The 17,381-nt window shown below is 31.9% G+C and overlaps 3 protein-coding genes across 14 annotated transcripts in view; all 3 read right to left on the reverse strand.

Moving 5' to 3' along the window:
* Positions 1-17,381, reverse strand: part of LOC123220609 (putative disease resistance protein At3g14460) — a 142,180-nt gene that overhangs the window by 110,269 nt on the left and 14,530 nt on the right. The window lies entirely within an intron of this gene.
* The window catches only part of LOC123220656 (mitogen-activated protein kinase homolog D5-like), a 49,702-nt gene continuing 36,794 nt past the window's right edge, over positions 4,474-17,381 (reverse strand). The window contains exon 2 of the mRNA XM_044643218.1: positions 4,474-4,704. Within this exon, the coding sequence (XP_044499153.1) occupies positions 4,563-4,704 (142 nt within the window). The 3' untranslated portion in view covers positions 4,474-4,562. The remainder of the gene's footprint in view (positions 4,705-17,381) is intronic.
* Positions 14,697-17,381, reverse strand: part of LOC123220632 — a 65,043-nt gene continuing 62,358 nt past the window's right edge. For all 3 annotated transcript variants that reach the window (XM_044643170.1, XM_044643172.1, XM_044643171.1), the window contains exons 4-8: positions 16,793-16,874; positions 16,043-16,259; positions 15,754-15,818; positions 15,364-15,631; positions 14,697-15,178 (exon numbers count right to left, since the gene is read on the reverse strand). In XM_044643170.1, the coding sequence (XP_044499105.1) occupies positions 15,144-15,178; positions 15,364-15,631; positions 15,754-15,818; positions 16,043-16,259; positions 16,793-16,874 (667 nt within the window). In that variant the 3' untranslated portion in view covers positions 14,697-15,143. The remainder of the gene's footprint in view (positions 15,179-15,363; positions 15,632-15,753; positions 15,819-16,042; positions 16,260-16,792; positions 16,875-17,381) is intronic.

Below are 17,381 nucleotides of genomic sequence, written 5' to 3' on the forward strand. Positions count from 1 at the left end.
AAGGAGAAATTGGAGAAAAAAGATGACTTGAAGTCAATTTAAGTTGTACTACTTGTTGTTGGTTGCATCATCAACTCTGTTTAGATCATTAAAAGTAGTTGAAACACTTAAATCTATGACAAAAATATTCAAATATAGTTAGGTTAAAATTAAAGATAGTTTGAGTTCAATTCGAACAAAAAATATTTAACTTCAGTTTAACTTGAATTCATAGTTTAAATTAGTAACTCGAATTTATAATTAAGATTCATGATTTAAATTTGTGATTTAATGATAAAACGATAATAATGAATAAAAACAATATTATTTGTAAATGAGTAATAAATTAGAACTACAAATACAAATCTGGCCCACCTATTTAAGTAATAAATTCAAAAAGAAATGCATCATTACTTGAATCAACAAAGCCATTTCTCTAGCAATACAAGAATGATTTATAAGGAGAGCCTCAAGCATAGCTGGGTTCGCCTGCACAAGTTATTTAAAATTATTTAGGTTAATGAGCACAAAATTGTAAATCCAACAACTATAAGGGATTAAATTTAATATATATGGTTTTATATTATGGCAAATTCGTCCTTACTTTTAATTATAGGGCCATCGATTACGATGGGCTTGAATCTTAAAAAGTAAAATTGAAAAAAAAAAAAAAGCCGAACTTAGGCCTAAACTCTATAACATAACATTAATTAACCTATATATATATTATATTATATTAGAATAGTTAACATTTTAATACTAATGAATCAATCTCTAATATTAAGAAAATCCTATATGGTTATTTAAAAATCAACCTCTAACTTAACTTGAAATGGTTCAATAACAGGAGTGCAGCAGCAAGGATGAGCCAACCCAGCACCACACCTTCAGCATCAATTTCATCCCTAAACACATTAAAATCTCAAGCAAACATCATGATACCACTAATCCAGCAGCAGTGAAGAGCAGCTTCAAGACAGAAGTCCAGGTCTGTAACACCCTGCCACTGCATTTTTTGACATGGTGACATGATGAAGCCCCAAATCTGTGAAGCAATGATCTAGTGGTTTGTGGCATTAACCGTTTTTAGATTTTCTCCACGTCACTAGCTGTTTCGTGTTAGTGAACTTAAATTTTCCAACTGTGTGCCTATGGTAAAAGCTGTGGGATGGCAGCGTTACCAATAATCAACTCCAATTTAATGTTCATTCTGGAAACAAGGATTCGTGGTAAGAACCAAGGTTTTCAAAACCGGACCGGAATAAAAACCATTTTAAGTACTGGTTTTGGTCAGACCGGTTGAACCGTTTGAACCGGTCGGTTGAACCGTTTGAACCGGTTGAATTATAATTTAATCATAAAATTTATATGTGTACGTTGTTGTTTTACTTACTGCTTCCCATATAAATACTCTTTAATTTTTATATGTTAAGAGAGAATAAAGTGAACGCCCTTATTAATTAAAACTCTTTCCTTTGAACATAGAAAAGAGAAGAAAGAAGAAAGAACCACCATTAATCTCTATTATAATCCCCAACATCTCTCTTTCATATATATTTTCATTCATTCGGAAATGGGAAAGAAGAAAAACTAACTTTGCATCAAAAATCTAATATATGCAATCAAAGTTAAATATTGTAATAACAACTAATTTTGCATCAAAACAAAATATATGCATTAAATTAAACAAATCCAATTCTACAAACATATGCACTATGAATTATTGAACACTCAACCAAGTCAAAAATCTAATATATACATTAAATAAAATATAAAATCAACCAACTAACATAATAATTATTAAATAAATAATATTCAATTCCACATCAAATAATATTGACTGATCTTTGAAACAAATAATATTTGTTTAATCTAATATATGCAGAAGAACTTACTTCGCCGGTGGCTTTGAAACATTAGTCTTCTCCTTCATCTTCTCCACAACATCAACATCAATCACAACCGACTACGACGACTCTTTCGTTAACAAATTAAACTTCAAGTCAACCTCCGTCTCCGAAAGGCCTCTCCTCCCACTGCTCTTGGCTATCTCACTTTTGCCACCACGACCGCCGGCCACTTCCCGATAGCCCCAAGCACAACTCATTTTCTTCAAAACGTTCGGCGTCGACGAACAATGGACGGTTGGGAGTGATTGGCCGGCGGATTGGGAATTGAATGTTAAAGAATATGGACTTTAGGCATTATATACAAATGAATTGTTTGGAAAACAGAGTGCTACAAATACAGCCGTGAAACAAACTGCTGCCTTGTAAGCCTGCAAACCGACACCCCTCAACGGCAGCGTCCTCGTTGGCAGCCGTATTTAAACTGTCTTCGGCAAGGAACAGGAAGTCGTCGTCGGAAGTCGTCGGCTGCAGCAACTGAGGACTGCGTCTGCGTGCACTGCAAGGAAGAGGAAAACAGTGTTTTACGCATAAAACTTTATATGCAGCCTTGAACCGGTTCCTGCATGGACCGGGTTGGACCGCGGTTCAGGAGAGAACCGGCGGTTCACCGCGGTCCAATCCGATTTCTATTCCAAAACGGTTTTGCCTTCAACAGGACCCGGCTACAGTACCGGTTCACGGATCAACCGACCGGTCCGGTCCGATTTTTAAAACCATGGTAAGACCACTACCCAAAAAAAAAAGATTCTTTAATGAGAAAAAATTAATAAGAGATTTTATTATTATTTTAATAATTAATTATTTATACTTTCAATAAAATTAAAAAGATGTATACTTTTAATGATTAAATTTAAAAGTTCATCGTTACTAGTATGATTAAACTTAAATTGAATTAATTTGATCTTGAAAATTGACTCAATTCAAATTTAAGTTTAAATTGAGATAGTCGATTTATTTTTAAAATCGAGTCAAAGTTAAAAGTAAAGATGATTCAACTCCATGCTTCTTGCAAGTCAAAGTTGAGTTTAATTTGAACCACTAAATAACTGTTAAATAATCTTCATTATATTTACATAATTTTCAGAATTTTGTGTTGTCAAGAATGTCACAATTGGAGACCCCTTTAATTCTGTCTTGAGCATTGAAAATCTTCTACAGCCTATTGCTTCTCGCGTTTCTGTGTTCATTTTTTTTTTCTGCATTGTCTCTGCAAAAAAAAAAAAAGACTCGACAGCCTTCATTCTCCAAATCCTTCCACCGTCTCCAGCTCTGTCTCTTTGCTGGCCTCTTATCTTCGGAAACCAAGTTCTTCCACCGTCTCCACCTCTGTCTCTTTCAACCTGCTGTCTCTTTCCGCCTTTGTCTCTCTCTTCATTCTCCAACTTCGTCGACACACTCAAGGTTACTGTTTGAACTCTTTGTCAGTTTGTTGCTGTGTTTATATATATAAAACCTATTTTTGACTTCATTTGTTACTTTGTTGTGGTCGTTATATCATAAATATATTCTAGCTTTGGTTAGTGCAGATAAGCAGTATATGGAAGAACTGATAGACATCACAATACTTCTCTTATGGGCTGCCATAGTGTTGCTGGGTGGTCCAGCAATACGTTTATTTTGTCTGAAGTGCCACCCACAACAGAACGTTATCCAACCGAATTTAAGTATTATATGTAATCTTCAGATGGCTGCTCATGCTTTGGAGGCTGCTGTTAGTGACTTAGGGGCTGCTGTTCAACATACTGAGGCTAGGCTGCCATGTCGTTTCGTTTTTCTGGTGATCATGTGGGTAAAAGGAATGTTAACATTTTTGGGAGACGTAAAACGTGGACAATTGCTATAGTTTATTTTGCTGGCCTGGAATGAAACTGTATGCTCTAGAACACCTTCTTCGGTATGTAGACTTTTGTTTTGAACATCTCAAATACAGAGCCAAATAAATTAGAGAATGGATGTCAGTGTCTTAGGAAACCTCAAATTGGTGAGAATATTCACACAAGTTATTGCTTTGTTGAGTTATTATGTTCTCAAAGAAATTATCAAATTTTCTTACGAGTTTATCCAGTTTTTTCCTATAACAAGAAGCATTAGACAAATAAGAGAAAAGTAAAAAGGGTTGTTGCAATCTCTCTTTAAAATCTGCATTCTTTCTTCTTCTGCTTTTAATTCCTCAATCAAATATTATTGTGTACTTTAATTTGTTTCTTTTGGTAGGGAGACTGTTAGGGCCTATGCTTACAATTCCTGCAAGATGAGACACCAAATGCAAAACAATCAAGAGGAGAAGGACCACTTGGGACAACAAACACACATGGCAAGGCAAAGGAGTGGAGCAGATGAAAATTTCACATCAGCAAGGACCACCAAATTTGGAGAGGGAGTGGCGATCCATGGGACGGCTTGACTGTTATGAGGATAAAAGGAGAAGGGAAGGGAAGGAGCCAAAAAGAATTCAAAGAAGAAAATTATTGAGAAGGAAGAAGAGAAGAGTTCCAGCCTCTCAAAGCTGAAGGGATTAGTCTGTTTGATTGAGTCTTTTCTGTATCTTGAATCTATGTTAATTCCAATGTAAAGAACTACAAGATGGATCAATAGAACTTTTATTGTAATTCTGGAAAATCTTTGCTTCTTATAACTGAAGCCACCCAAAAAAAAAAAAGGAATCAGCCATTATCACTCAATGACATTTTCATGATCCATGTGTCGAAGCAACTTGATCTCACGAAGAGTCCTCTTTGCATCAATCTTATTATCAAATGCACTTGCTATCTTCTTTATTGCTACATGCTCATTTGTCTCCGAATTCAACACTGAACTAATAAATAGCCAATAGAAATTACTCAATACATTTCCCAACGAAAAGAAAAAAGAAAAGGAAACACTCCAAACAACCTCATTACATATAAAACTCAAATCCATAAAGAACCAGAAAACATGCCATCCACAAACAGAACTACATGCACACTCACTCACTTAAAACAGCCTAACTTTTACCGAAAGATTTGCAATTCCAACTAGCAGCACTCCTTTACCCACTCTACAAATTCAATCTTCATATTGCTCATTTCTCTTCAAAGAAATGTCTACAAATTCCTATAAACAGAAGTGTAAATTCCATCGAACTACTTGTTTCTAAAAGCTAATACACAAAAAAATCAGTTTTGATAATTTTTTACCTTTTAAAATAATCTCTTTCTTCTTCTTAGCTTATATTGAAGAAAATAGCCACACATTTAACTTATCTTCAACAGATAACAGCTCCAAATACCTTAATAAAAAATCTACACCCACCAACGTAAAAATATAAATTTTCACTATATAATAAAAACCCCACAACACAACCTCCACAAACCATCAAAATCCACATAAAACTCACATTCATAAATCAAAACACATCGGAACAAAAAAAACACAAGTGCTAAAAAAAGACTCTTTAACAACACTGAGACTGACTGAGACAAGTGAGTAAGTGAGAGAGTACCAAACGATGCCGTATGCACCCTTCTCGATGGGCAGAATAGGCGGCTTATACTTCGTCGTCACTTCAAACATGTTCCCAAATATGTTGTACTGAATAAATTATCCCCCATGGCTCAAGGTAGCAGTGGCTGCTGATGGTCCGATGGCGCCTCTGCCATCTCCGTGTCTGCCTGCCGGGCCGCAGCACCTCCTCCTCCATTTCGAGGTTGCTATTGTTTTTTCTTTTTGTTTTCGTTTATGTGAATTTTGTGTTTTTCGGGTAAGTAGAGATCCTTGGACTACGGCCACAAGTAGGAGTCGATTGAAAGTAAACTTGAATAAGAGTCAGCTCCAAGCTTGATTCAAATTCAGAATGATTACTGTAAAGCTCAACTTACTTAAATATCACCGAATGGAGGTAAAAAAGTTGGGTTAACACTTATTCAATTTTCAGATAATTTCTTATTTAGAAATTTTAACAAAATTATATTGAGATTGTCCATTTTTATTTTTATTTTTAATTTAAAATTATTTAGATATATGATAATTATATATCAGTTGATCAATATAAATTATTTATATACCCTCTGTCTCTTGCTATTAATATAGAATCCATAATTTTCCCTTTCCCACCAAAATTCCTCTAAGCATGCATAGATACATTTAATTGTAACTATACAAGTAAATTTTAAAATTAGCATAAAATCACCTCATCAAACTTAAGCTACATTCATAATTATAGTATAAGAGTACAATTATATCTATAAACTTTTTTGCTAATTTATTTATACAAATTAATTTAGTAATATATGATTAAGTAATGCAATTGTTTATTTTTTTTCCTCACTTTAAAATTATTTAATTATATGTTATTGTATTAATTTGTATGGATCAAAAGTAGAGTTACAAAATATTTAAACATGCTATATTGAATCAATTCTAGAAAAAATAATGTTTAGTATCCAATAGTGATATATCAATATGTAATTAAATGTTATTTTATTTTTAATTTAAAATAATAAAATTAACATAATGACTCATTACCAATTATACCCAATTTGGTTCTCATTTTAAGTCTTCGTAATTTTATTGTTCTAGAAATTAGAAGAGAAGCCTATGTAAAAGGGTACTATAGTCATTACACCAAAGTTGAATAGAATATTAAAAAATAGTACAACCAATTTTAATTGATCCCCATAATTATAAATAATAACTTATTAATACCGTCTGTTAATTACCAGTATAATATAACTAAATAAAAAGTGTGATTATGGATTGTCAAAATGAAGTGAAAAGACAACTTGAAGTCAATTTAAGTTGTACTTGTTGTTGCTGGTTGCATCATCAACTCTGTTTAGAGTATCAAAAGTAGTCAAAGCATATAAATCTATGACAAAAAAACCCGAATATAGCTGGGTTAAAATTAAAGATAGTTTAAGTTTGATTCGAATAATTTAACTCAAATTCAATTTGAATTCATAGTTTAAATCAATAACTCGAATTTATAATTAGAATTCGTTATTTAAATTTGTGATTCATTGATAAAACAATATTGTTTATAAATAAGTAATAAACTCGAACTATAAATACAAATTTGAGCCACCTATTGAAGTAATAAATTCAAAAAGAACTATATCATTACTTGAATCAACAAAGCCATTTCTCTAGCAATACATGAATGATTTATGAGGAGAGCCTCAACACAGTCGGGGTCACCTGCACAAATTATTTAAAATTATTTAGGTTTATTGCAATATTTTTTTGTATTTTCAAAATTGGGAATATTTTGTTGTTTGAAGTTATTTTTGGAGCCTCATGATCATTCAAATATCTTGTATTTTTTTTAAAAGATAGTTAATGAGCACAAAATTGTAAATCCAACAACTATAAGGGATTCACATTTAATATCTATAGTTTTATATTATGGCAAATTCATCCTTACTTTTAATTATAGGCCCATGGATTAGGATGGGCTATAACTTAAACAGTAAAAACAAAAAAAAAGCCGAACTCAGGCCTAAACTCTATCACATAACATTAATTAACCTATATATATATATATATATATATATATATATTAGAATAATTAACATTTTAATACTAATGAATCAATCTCTAATATTAAGAAAATCCTGCATAGTTATTTAAAAATCAACCTCTAACTTAACTTGAAATGGTGCAATGAAATTTTTATATAAAAATTAAAATCAAAAAAATCGAGGGTGTTTGCTTACCGAATTGAATCAACAAAATGGTTTGGAAAGGTTTTTCCAGCCCTTGCGAGTTTTCTGTTGCAGCTGTCTCTCTATTAGGAAGTCACTATAAACCATGTATCATATAATCTATATATAAGGGGTTTGGAGAGGTTCAACAAAAATATGCTATATATATATATGAGTTGCAAAAGTGAAAACTCTCTAAACGTATGATGCATGCTACATTTACTTCAAAGAAATTTTCAATTTTCTTTTGATAGGGAGACTGTTAGGGCCTATGCTTACAATTCCTGCAGGATCAGACACCAAATGCAAAACAATCAAGAAGAGGAAGGATTATTTAGGACAACGAACACACATGACAGCAAAGGAGTGGAGCAGATGTCAATTTCACAGCAGCAAGGACCACCAAATTTGGAGAGAGAACGTGACAATCTATGAGAAGGCTCGACTGTAATGAGTATAAAAGGAGAAAGGAAGGATCCAACAAAAATTAAGAGAAGAAAACTGTTGAGAAGGAAGATGAGGGAGAGTTCCAGTCTCTTGAAAACTAGAGGATTAGTCTGTTTGTTTAAGTCTTTGGTGTTTCTTGAATCTATGTTAATTCCAATGTAAATAACTGCAAGACGGATCAATTGAACCTTTATTGTAATTCTAGAAAATCTTTTCAATACAAATATTGTCATGATATTTAAGTACATTTATCATTCAATACAACAGTACCTATAATACCTAAATTCCAGATTTCTTGTTCTAGTACTAGTCCAATAACAGGAGTGCAGCAGCAAGGAAGAGCCAACGCAGCACCACATCTTCAGCATCTATTTCATCCCTAAACACATTAAAACCTCAAGCAAACATCATGATACCACTAATCCAGCAGCAGTGAACAGCAGCTTCAAAACAGAACTCCAGGTCTGTAACACCCTGACACCGCATTTTTTGACATGGTGACATGATGAAGCCCCAAATCTGTGAAGCAATGATCTAGTGGTTTGTGGCATTAACCGTTTTTAGATTTTCTCCAAGTCACTAGCTGTTTCGTGTTAGCGAACTTAAATTTTCTGATTGTGTGCCTGGCTAATTTGCAAAAAGAAGGAAATACAATATGAAATAGACAGAACTGAAAGAACAGGTAAAAAAGTTCATACAACAATTAGAGTTACAACTTCCAATTTTATGAACAAGAAAATAGTGGGTGAGTCAGGTCTTTTAATCTTATCAAGTTTATTCAAAAAAATTCTTGTCATGTATCATGTTGAAATTACTTTGACTTCCCTTTTGTTTCTCTCTCCAAAGTATTAATTAATAAAAGACAAATATCAATACTTGAGTTGCTACTAGACAAATAAACATAAAATAACACAACTTTGAGGTCATTTGTATTAAGAAATTACTTAAAGTTTTGAAATTGTTCAGTTGATCTGGTAAGACTTGAGATTATCATATCTAACAAGTCTTCTCTGACAAAATATACACGCAGAGAAAATTCTTGATCTGCACAAGTTGAAGAGATGAGATTTTTGAGGTTTTATTTTTTTGGCTTTCTTTAATCCTGTTGAAAACACATAAGCTTTGTCATCATCACAAAGATCTTAATATTTACAAGAATTTTTATCCATTTGGAAATATCTTACCATTGTCAGAACTGATCACATGTTGCTTCAGTAGATTTCCTTTGCTTACATTGCTACCTTGTCAGCTTCACATTCCTCTTATCATTACAGTAAGTTTATGATGTCATAGTGGCATGATGAGGCCTAAGTTTGTGAAGCAAATGATCTAATAGTTTATTCTTCAAAATTCTTAATATTTTCTCCATTTCTATAGTCATGTTGTTGTTTGTGTACTTAACTTTCAAACTTTGTAGCCAGATCACCTACGAAACCAAGAAAAATAAAACATGAAATTGACACAACTATAGAAATACATGAAACAAATGATACAAAAGTACAATTGCGACTTACAAATTTCTAAAGCAATGTAATGTTCTTTAATCTCATCCATTTGTTTCAAGAGATTTCTTGTCCTATCTTCCCTTTTTTTTATTTCAACAAGTTGTTCAGTAAAAACGGACAATTATCAATATTTGTGTTACAAATAGGCAAACCAATAGAAAATAATGTGACTCTAAGAGCAATCCAATTAAGAACTTACTTAAAAGGATGTGAGACCATTTAGTTAATTTGGTAAGGACTAGAATTTATTAGATCTAGCAAGCCTTTTCTAGTAAATTATATTGGCAGAATACCTCCTGATCTCCAAAGTTTGTGAGATGTGATTTAGGAGATTTTTACTCTCACAATTTCTATAGAAAATACATGAACTTGTCATTATTCCAAAGATCTAAACAATGTACAAGAATTTATTATCAAAGTTAGGAAATTTCTCACCACCATGGAAAGTTATTGATGACAAGCTAACGCAAAAATTTCGTAAGCTGAACTTCTCATGTGAATCTTGATATAATAAGTGGATGACTTTCTCCTTCACTAGCCATTTTATTCTAGTCCACTGTGAAGTCCACATCAAGCAAGAAAGAGCCAATAAAAAACAACTAGCCCATCTATTTACTCAAAAACATTTCCTATCCAACTACTAAAAGAACTCTTCAATATTCTATGAAGGAGAAAATTTAAAATCATATATGTCAATATGCCATATGCCTAAAGAAGCAAATAACCAAACTTTTTCCCATTAATAGTGCACGAATAGCACCAAACAAGAATGATGTAGTGATGCATGTAGGAAAAACGTTTTTGAAAAAAAAAAAGAGGAAAAGAAAAAGGAGATTGAAACTCTTGGTCATAAGCCCAAATTTAAGACCTTCTACATTGATAAAATAGCCCCTGAGAAGCAAGTGGAACCCTTACAAACAAATTTAGCACTAATACATCCTCCATATTCACCAATCTAATCCATAATTTCCAAGGGATACGAAAAATATCTACCATGATTTCAAATTCTATGTTCAATGCCTCTTAGAATTCAAGGATTCTATTATAGCAAGACTTGAGCAAAACCTTGTAGCAACTGCAAGACCCTTTTAAGCCATAGCATGGTAATCTGCTTCCATAATGGATCTAGCAATCACATTCTGCTTCTGACTAATACAACAGTGTAAGATTAACACCCATGAAGGAACAATATTGCACTGATATAGAACATCAGTCAATGGAACAACCAACCCAATCACATGTTAACTTACCTATCACAATGAGAGAGTTAAAGATGCCACAACCCTCTTTATATTTTGCACACTTTCAAACATAAGTTCAACCCTAATCAGCACTCAATAATTATACAGTAGTACATGATCATTCCCATTTCCGCAAACAATACATAAATATAAACAACTAAGAATCTCTAACGACCATCAACAAGGAGCACAAATATGCAAAATTAGCCATCAAAGACTTCTCTTCTCAAAAGATACCATAGCAAATAAATCTTCTCCCATCTTTCATCATAAAAGATATCTTATCTACAAAAGCCTCCTACCCACCAGTAATGCCCCTCCATAAATTAAACCTGGAGTGCTTATAAAAAAACTAAATGTTCAATCTCTTCTGCCCACACAATGTTTTAATCACATAGTTCCTGACAATTAACAGATCTCCATGACCACTTAACACATAATCCAACCAGTTAAATATTTTTTCCAAAATTGATGGCTAACAGAAGTTCAATAAATTCCTGTTCAATTAGCTATACGTACATGTGATCATGCAAATATTATCCTTTCATTTTTAATAAGAAAAATAACCACAAATATTATCAATTTCACATAATGGGAAAATAAAAATATAAGCACATGTCCATGCAACCTACAAAACAGCTAGCCATCTCAACTACACAAGCTTTGCAATATTGTAATCTTAAAACAAAAACAAGTTAATTGGCATTTAACTTCTTAACAGAAAAATAAAATCAAAATACCATTCATCCAATATGTTGCTTCTTATAAGTGAAGCCACAAAATATATATATATGAATCAGCAATTATCACTCATTGACGTTTTCATGATCCATGTGTTGAAGCAACTTGATCTCACGAAGAGTCCTCTTTGCATCAATCTTATTATCGAATGCATTTGCTATCTTCTTTATTGCCACATGCTCATTTGTCTCCAAATTCAAGGCCGAACTAATAAACACCCAATAAAAATTACTCAACACATTTCCCAATGAATAGAAAAAAGAGAAGGAAAACACTCCAAACTCCCTCATCACATATAAAACTCAGAAAACATACCATCCATAAACAAAAATAAATGCACGCAGACACACTAAAAAACAGCCCTTTCACTAAAATATTATCCATTCTAACTAGCTGAACTCCTTGACCTACTCTACAAATTCAATCTTCATAGCCTTTTTCATTTCTCTTCGACGAACCCTACACAGAAGCTTAACTTCTATCAAACTACTTACCCCAAAAAAAAAAAAAAATTCCATCAAACTACTCGTTTTAAAAAGCTGCTACATAAAAGTTCAGTTTTGATAACATTTTACCTTTTAAAAATATTCTTTTTCTTCATCTTAGCTTATATTGAAGCAAATAGCCACACATTTAACTTATCTTCAACATGTAACAGCTCCGAATACCTTAATAAAAAATCTACACCCACCAACATGAAAATATAAGATTTCACTACCAAATAAAAACCCCACAACAAAACCTTCACAAATCATCAAAATCCACATAAAACTCACACACATGAATCAAAACGCATCCAAACAAAACAAACCCACGCGCTAAAAAAAGACTCTTTAACAACACTGAGACTGACTGAGACAAGTGAGAGAGTGTCAAACGATGTCGTATGCGCCCTTCCCGATGGGCATAATAGGTGGCCTATACTTCGCCGTCACTTCAAATATGTTCCCAAATATGTTGCACTGAATAAATCGTCCCCCATGACTCAACGTCGCCGGGATGTTCTCGATCCCCGCCGTCTGAGGAGCCGCCGGTGGCTGCTGAGGGTCTGATGGCGCCTCTTCCATCTCCGTGTCGGCCCGCTGGGCCGCAGCACCTCCTCCCTCCATTTCGACGTTGTTTTTGTTTTCGTTTATGTGAATTTTGTGTTTTTTCGGGTTAGGGGAGGTGTATGGCTATCTCGTTTATGTTAAATAATAATTAATGCTCCTAGAACAAAGCGCTGCGTTTTGTCCCTCTCTTCCTTTTTGTGGGCTATGCCTACAAATAGGAGATTAGACGAAGATTAACTCAAATTCAACACATATTTATAATATTTAATTTTAATATATAGATAATGTATTATTATGTTATGAGATATTATTCTATTTTTAATTTAAAATTATTTAATTATTTATTTATCTAAATTATATATTAAAAATATATACTATTCTTTTATTGAATTTAAAATAATTAGTTCAACTTCAATTTATTTGAACTAACAAATGGTAATATAAAAAAATGAACAATAATATCAAAGAAATAAAAGATTTATTAAAGAAAATAAAAAGATTCAATAATGTCAATTTCAAATTTGATAAATTAAAATTGTTTTAATTCAAATTTAGTTTATTCAAATCAAACTACAAGGTTAAATGAGTAAATTTAATTCAAATCTACTCATGCTAATAGAGGTAAGTTGAGAGAGTTTTTATGAAGGCATGGATATCACATTTTTCATTTATTAATTAAAATTTATATTAAATAACAATAATTTACCAAGAATAAATTATTTTTTAAACTTTTACTTATATAATTATTTGAGATTTTATAAGAAAAAAATTATGTCCAACACATTAAATTTAGAGAACATATTCATAGAATTGAAAATAAAGTGAATGAAGTATCAAATTAATTAGGGTTTTTTTCTCAACTAATAATAAAATTTATCTAAAATATTGAAACAATAGGAATAAACTTGTTCGTATGTCATTAAAATTTACAATATGATAAATTAATAAATATTTATCTAACTATTTATTCAGTTTAAAAAACCAAATCAGATTATCTCGTCTAACAAAGTAAACCATCAACCGTTAATTAAATCTGTCAGATGATATATAAAATCAAGTTTGATTTGGTCAATATAAAATTTTGATTTTTTTTTTTTTTATAAAAACTTAAATCAAAACCCTATTGATCATATTTGAATATATACCATTAAGCTAAGTTTATTTTAATGTTAAATTAGTTAAATTATATATTTAATTATAAATTATACAAAAATCTTTTAATATTATTTTTTAACAATTAACCGGTCTGATCATCGATTTGATTATCAATTGGACCAAATCACCCCCTTCACTAGATCGATATCTAATTTAGTTTTAAAAACATTACTAGAAACTTTGAATTATTATTTTTTCTGTGAAAGGTATTATATTTTATTTTTTTATATTGTAAAATTTATACTTTTAGATTTTCTTATTAAAAGAATCGAAGTTTTTAAATTTTCTCATAACATAAATCAAACTTTTAGTATTTTTAATTGAAGATATTAAACAAATACAATTAACATTGTATCTTTTGTTTTGTTTTGAAAAAATATAATTAGTTTGATACTTTTAGGAAATAATAAAAATTTAATCCCTTCAATAATATTGAAAGTTTTGTCCCTCTGATAGAAAATTCGACCCCTTCAATTAAAAAAAAATTGATAATTAGATATATCTCGACATTATTATCATAAATGATTTTTATTATTTAAACAATACTTATAAAAAATTATTGTTAAAAGTGAATGCAATGGGAATTGACTTAATTTCAACGTGTAGTTCACATCAAATGAGCAAAATTATCACTCGAATATATTGAGTTTAATTAGAGATCGAGTAAAGGATTGTTCTAATTTTCATAAATAAATTAAGTTTAAACTAATTCAAATATTCAAGTTCAAATGAATAAAATCAAATTCAAAGTTAAATTACATCAGAACCAAGTTTGAACTTGAATATTACAAATCAAATTAGAGAAAATTCAACTTGTCCCTTTATAGATTTGAGTCAATATCAAATTAACTCTTGTTCGAATTCAATTTAAATCAAATCAAATCTTTTTTATTATTATCAACCCTAGTACTATTCAAATATAATGTAGGGAGCCTTTACACAGAACATTGTTGACTTTGAAATCTTAACAGCACACACAAAATCATTATTCACAAACTTCTTTTTATTTAGAGCATCCAATTTTGGAATAGATTTATTCTTTATGAAAATACTTCTATCCAATTTGTGTGTTTGACTTCGCGAGTGAAGATACAATGGTTATTATAACACCTTTATATAAATCCCATATTAATAAATTACAAGAGAGATACTTGGTATATGAACATTCCACATCACTCTGGAAGAATATCATGAGCCAACAAGACACTTCAAATGCATTATAAATGTAAACATTGGTTTCTTGTCATCCAATATTGAAGGAAAGCCATGAAGAGTACAGCAAAATATTATCTGAGTTATGGAAACTGAATCAAGATGTTACCATTTAAAGGTAAAAGAAAGGTTGGCCAGAATACCAGTGATCTTGAACTCCATTCAGAGATTTTGTCTCACAATGCTTTCAAGTACCAGTACTCTTTGATTGCAGAAAATTTTACACCGTTGGAACAAGAATTTGGTCATGCATACCTGAACACAAATAACAATTGAGATATAGCAACGATTTTAACCATTGTCTCAAAGTTGAATAGGTAAAGTTAAACATGAACATAAGACTTCAAGAGTCGACAAAACCTGGAAATTATGGTTGATATCAACTGATATTTACTACTGCCAAGCAAGTTCAGAAACAGGGTGACTAAGACCGTACTTACCTTGATAAGATTTTACCATTATGAATGCTGGTAACACGTATGATGGATACGCATCATATTTTGATGAAAGAGTTTGGACAGAAGATAAATCTGCAACTTCTCCGAAACCGCTTAGTCCAAGTTCATTTGCATGGATTCCTCCAGTGGTAAATACGGACTGGATTCCAGCTACATTGGCTCCCTTAATATCATGGTAAAAGAAATCGCCCACAGCAACGGAGTCGCTAGCATCAACACCAACCGTGCTCATTGCTGATTCATATATTATCTGATGAAATATTAGAAATGTGTAAAAGCAAAGTCAACTGCACACATGGGATGATATCCATAAAAAAATAAAAAAAACTGAACAATTTTACTAATTAGAACAAGACTCAACGATCGAGTGACCTTATCAGGCTTGCCCATCCATCTCACTTCACCTCCAAGCTTTTCATATTCAGATGCCAAAGTACCTATAGAGGTCGACCAAATTTACATCTCACATAGTAGAACAACAAAATTCCAGACTCTGCAATTTATATATAGAGAAATTCTGGGTTCTATGCAAAAGGCCAGAATGTGAACAAAATCACCGGTAAATGTATACAAAATTTGAGAACAGAGTTCGAGCTGCCATCACAGAGCAATGTATTTTCCTTTCACAATGTTGTGGTGTACTTCAGAGAATGGAATTTACCGGGCATAACACGCAGAGCCCTAGCCTTTACAGTCACATAATCTGGATTAGCTACAATCATTGGAATTTTCTTAGCTGTACAAAGTGCCAATATTTTTTCGAGATCCTCAAGACTAGTAGGACATGCCTCTCCAGAAGGGAGCCCCAAAGCTTCAGTACCATGGGCCAAAATAAACTCAACTTCTTCCACATTCTCTACAACTTGAAGGTCAAGCCCCTACAGTAAGAAATGCTTTAGATATATATAAGTATATCGAATTGACTATTAAGTGGTTATACAAAAATCTCAGCAACCCAAAAGTCAGAAATCATGCTCAATTTGAATAAACTAAATAAAATAGGATAGTCCTTATTACAATGCTACAATGATTATTTATCATGATATATGAGTAGAGCAGCTAGATATGTTTAGACACTAAAAATTTGAAGCACATTCTTGACAACTAGGTTGCGGCTTTACCCATTTCCCAAAGGGAATGTTTTTATTTTGCCCTCAGGAGTGAGAGTTTCAAGCCTCTCATAACTGCCAATTAAAACAAGTTGAAAATGGTTCATTCTTGAGACAAGGATTTCTGGTAAGAACCTTTTCTTAAAATTAATGCTTCTCGGTTTTCTTTAAATTTTCAGGTAACTTACATCAATCAAACAAGAAAGAGAGAATCCTAGGTAGTTACATGTTATTGGATTTAATTGAAGCGCCAAGAGAATTAGAAGAAACAAATAGCTATTGAACTTTAATACTCAGAATACCTCAAGAGATATAGCACCCCGATCACTCCAAGTCATGTGAATGCAAGACCTTTCGAGTGCTGCAAACCAAGCATCATCTCTCCTATTTATAGTATAATCCATGAAAAAACATGAGATGTACTATACAACTCTAAATAATGTATAAAAAACAAACAAGACGTATGACTGGAAAACAATACGTTGATATAACACTTTAGTGAGAAATGAAAAAAATAACAATCAAGAACACATAAGGACAACAAGATAAGAGAGCAAAATCTATGTGAAAAGTTGAGAGAGGAAAAATGGTCTTTCGACAAGCGCCAATCATGGAATAAATGAATCACTGACTATAGTTTTACCATTAAAAAATAACAGGTCAATTGAACCACTAGGGAGACTGATTTAAAGTACATGCTAAGACAAATCAAGTGAATACAATGAATTAAGAGTTGACACAAAAACAATATACATGTTGAAAGAATATAGGGTCGTATAAACTAAGAGCAAACATTGAATTCAGAACAAGAGTTAAACAGTATAGAATATTAATTCATTTTGAGAGTAAATAATTTGTAATTCTTTAATCTTAGAAGATGCGATACCCAAC

Source organism: Mangifera indica, chromosome 7 (genome assembly GCF_011075055.1).
Source record: "Mangifera indica cultivar Alphonso chromosome 7, CATAS_Mindica_2.1, whole genome shotgun sequence".
NCBI classification, from domain to species: Eukaryota; Viridiplantae; Streptophyta; class Magnoliopsida; order Sapindales; family Anacardiaceae; genus Mangifera; species Mangifera indica.